Source organism: Charadrius vociferus, unplaced genomic scaffold, assembly GCF_000708025.1.
Source record: "Charadrius vociferus isolate BGI_N301 unplaced genomic scaffold, ASM70802v2 scaffold309, whole genome shotgun sequence".
In the NCBI taxonomy this organism is placed as follows: domain Eukaryota; kingdom Metazoa; phylum Chordata; class Aves; order Charadriiformes; family Charadriidae; genus Charadrius; species Charadrius vociferus.
The window spans coordinates 2,034,202-2,037,313 of record NW_009661370.1 but is presented as its reverse complement, the minus strand read 5'-3'; the positions used below and the strand labels follow the sequence as shown (position 1 = coordinate 2,037,313).

The 3,112-nt window shown below is 46.8% G+C and overlaps 1 protein-coding gene across 1 annotated transcript; it reads right to left on the bottom strand.

Moving 5' to 3' along the window:
* Nucleotides 1–2,121: 2,121 nt before the first annotated feature.
* On the bottom strand, nt 2,122–3,108 carry PIGM (phosphatidylinositol glycan anchor biosynthesis, class M; the record flags this gene model as incomplete). The annotated part of the gene is made up of 1 exon (XM_009893654.1): nt 2,122–3,108. A coding segment is annotated over one exon (987 nt), but the record flags the coding sequence as incomplete, so codon positions are not given.
* Nucleotides 3,109–3,112: the final 4 nt, after the last annotated feature.

Sequence of the window (3,112 nt, the reverse complement as noted above, 5' to 3'; positions counted from 1 at the left end):
CGTGTGAATGCAGCTTGTGCTGCATCAGTCTTTTGACTGATAAACCTCTTGTGGCAGATGTAGACAAGCTGGTGCTAGAAGTCTTTCTTCTTTCATCCAGGCAAAGTCAGGGGAAGGAAATCACTGCTGCATTTGTAAGACCAGCTTGAAAACCCAAGACAGCTTGTCAAAAGAATACCCATCGCCTCATCCGATTTCTGGATTTACAAAGAGGAGGCTGGCAGGATTTTCACAATGTGAAGGCATTTCTCCCTACCATTCTGAGCTGGGAAATCATCCTTCCTCCTAACACAACATCGGAACAGCCGAACTGGACCACAGCGGTAGAAGGATGTTGTCACACCTCCTGATAACACACCCTTTGGCTCTGGGCTGTTGGGGCTCAGGGGCTTCCTCTCCTTTCACGTAACCACCTCGACTGGACTGGGAACCAATGGAAAAAATTCATGGATCAAAAGGCTGCAATTCAGCCTCACGAGGTACAGAAAACCCTGTAGGTAAGAAAGCCAGGAAGCCGCTGCAGCCCTGGGGCAGAGGGCTGCCTCAGGAGCCCACAGGGTTCAGAGAGGCAGCATGGCAACCATGAACCTAGAAGGCAAACCCACTTGGCCACATCCTTTCCCACTGACAACACTGGGAATCCCATCAAGTGGTTGAAGTTATTTTGCCTTGAAGCTCTGCTCCATGTTACACACTAAGGGTTTCACTTTCCTGTAGGATGTAACTAGAAGTTGAGGCAAATATGAAAATTCTTAATTTTGGCATATGCCTATTTAAAACTCAAGATTTTATTAAAAAATAAATCACCAGTTTCCACCTCTGTTAAGGGCTGTGTACACCAGACCTCTTGTAGGTTGGTCTTGAGGAAAGTATTGACTCCAATACTCTGAACTTCTCTCACTACCACCTGACACTCGATTCCACATCTTCATTCTATGATTATATGATCTTCTCGTATCTCATCTGGGAATAAATATCTTGTTTTGACATGTTGTACAGCTTCCTATTTTAAAACTTTCCTTTCCTTCTGGCAACTGCTCTACTTCCTCAACTCCTTTCATTTTATTTTTCATTTATTTTTAACAGTAGAACTACCGAAATACTGAGAAACTACATTTGCAATTACTTTTTGGTATAAACTCTGGTGCTTTAGGGACACAGGTGCCACTCTAGCTGTACTCGGACTCTTTTCATTTGCTGCTGTTAATATCCACAATAACTGTTAATTAATTGCAGCTTAAAGCAATGGCCTCTTTTTTAGATCCCGGCGACAGGGATCACGAATATTTTTCTTTTATACACCTCTGTGATCCAAGACAGCAGGCATATTTGAATTCTAAAATAAATTAACAGTTTCAAGAAGTGAATGACTTGTATGAAATAATCGCTTTTTTCCTACTTCACTGAAGAAAGACCGGATACAGGTCACAAACACTGTATAGCTAAAATGTTACTGTGAAAAGAAAAAATAAACCCCAGTGCACATATTAAGTGATTGCCTTATATTTATTCATTAGCTTAACCCTTGCAAAACACCCCACCCATTTACTGGAATGTACAAGACTGTCAAACTCCTGACATCCCTTTATAATCTCCTGTGTTTTCCTAGACAGAGACCACAGCCCTCAACACGTAAAATAACAATGAGAAAAAGGTTGCCAAGGCGTAAGAAGATCGGGGCTGCTCCACAAAAGGGGTATGAGCAGAAGCTGAGGGTGACCCCATCACAGGCCGTGCCCTCACTGACCACGGCACAGTCACACTCTGTCGGGAGATGGCAGGCAGAGACGGGTGCTGGTAACAAGAGTCCACCCAGAGCCCCAGACATGGTAAGTGATGATCTGGTCCAGGGTCCTTCCAGGCAGTCCAGTCAGGAGCAGGAGGAGACAGTGCTGAAAAGGTTACAACGCAGTTTCAAGGTCCGTGTGACAGGTACACCCGCTCAGGGCAGCACTGGGGCTCTTCAGGGCGATTACGGCCAATCAGTGCCCTCATGGCCCTGACAAAGTATCATCTACATACAACATACCTCAGCACAATATACATGCATGTATATTAAACAAAGTGCTGACGGTATGAAAAGCCTTATCAAAGTGCTGTTTCTGGATTTTGGCCTGTTTATTACTGGGTTTTTTTTGCAACTTGTACTTGCTTTTGATAATGTGAAATAATCTGAACAATTATGAGGCTATTAATAAAAAGGAAAAGCAAGCCTGCAGACCATATAAGTAAAAAAGTGTTATATCCTTTGAACTCCAGAAAGTACGCCGGAGCGAGCCACAGGCCTTGTCCAACAAACCACAGAAAGAGAAGCAGCACAGCACGACGCCAGGGCATCTTAACATTGGGCATCACGAGGGGCAAAAGGCAGAGATACCAGACAAAGTACTGGGATGTGCATACTTTGTTAAAACTCACAAAAATAGCTGTGTGTAGGAAACAACAGAAAGCAAGGTCTCTGTAAAACGCTACAGACACAGTCAGGAGCAAAAGCAGCTGCGGCAGGAAAGCTGCAAGCCCAAGGGCAAAACTCCATTTGCTCTCTGCAGTTAAGTACAACATGTAGAAATATGGAGAGAAGTTATGTCGGATGTCCCTCCTGGTCAGGTGGTAGAGGTAGGCATGCTCCAAAAATTCCCAGCCGTAGAGGTGATAAAATGCAACAGTCAATGCAGCCAGCACAGATCCAGCAACTGTTCCAAAAAGCAGCACATCGCGGTTTGGGATCTTTACAAAAAGCTGCCAGAGGTACCCTACAAATGTAAACTTTGCTTTTTTGTCACACCCTGTACCCACTGCCCCTTCCCCGCCGCACTGTTTGCTCTGCAGGCGGAGCGCTATGGGCAACGCGTAGGTCAGCGGATATATTTTCATGTGCACAGCCAGCCCATAGCAGACTGCGGCCTTCCCTACGCTCCCCCCCTCCACAAAGTACAATGTGGCGAGCACCAGCAGCGCGACCAGGGCCTCCGCGTTGCCCCGGCTGGAGACGGCCATGGGCAGAGGGTTGAAGAGCCAGGCGGCGGCGCAGCAACCGCAGGCCTGGCCAGCAGCAGCCCCTCGGCGCCGCAGAGCCCGGTAGGCGACGACAGCAGCCGCCAGGGCCCCCGCC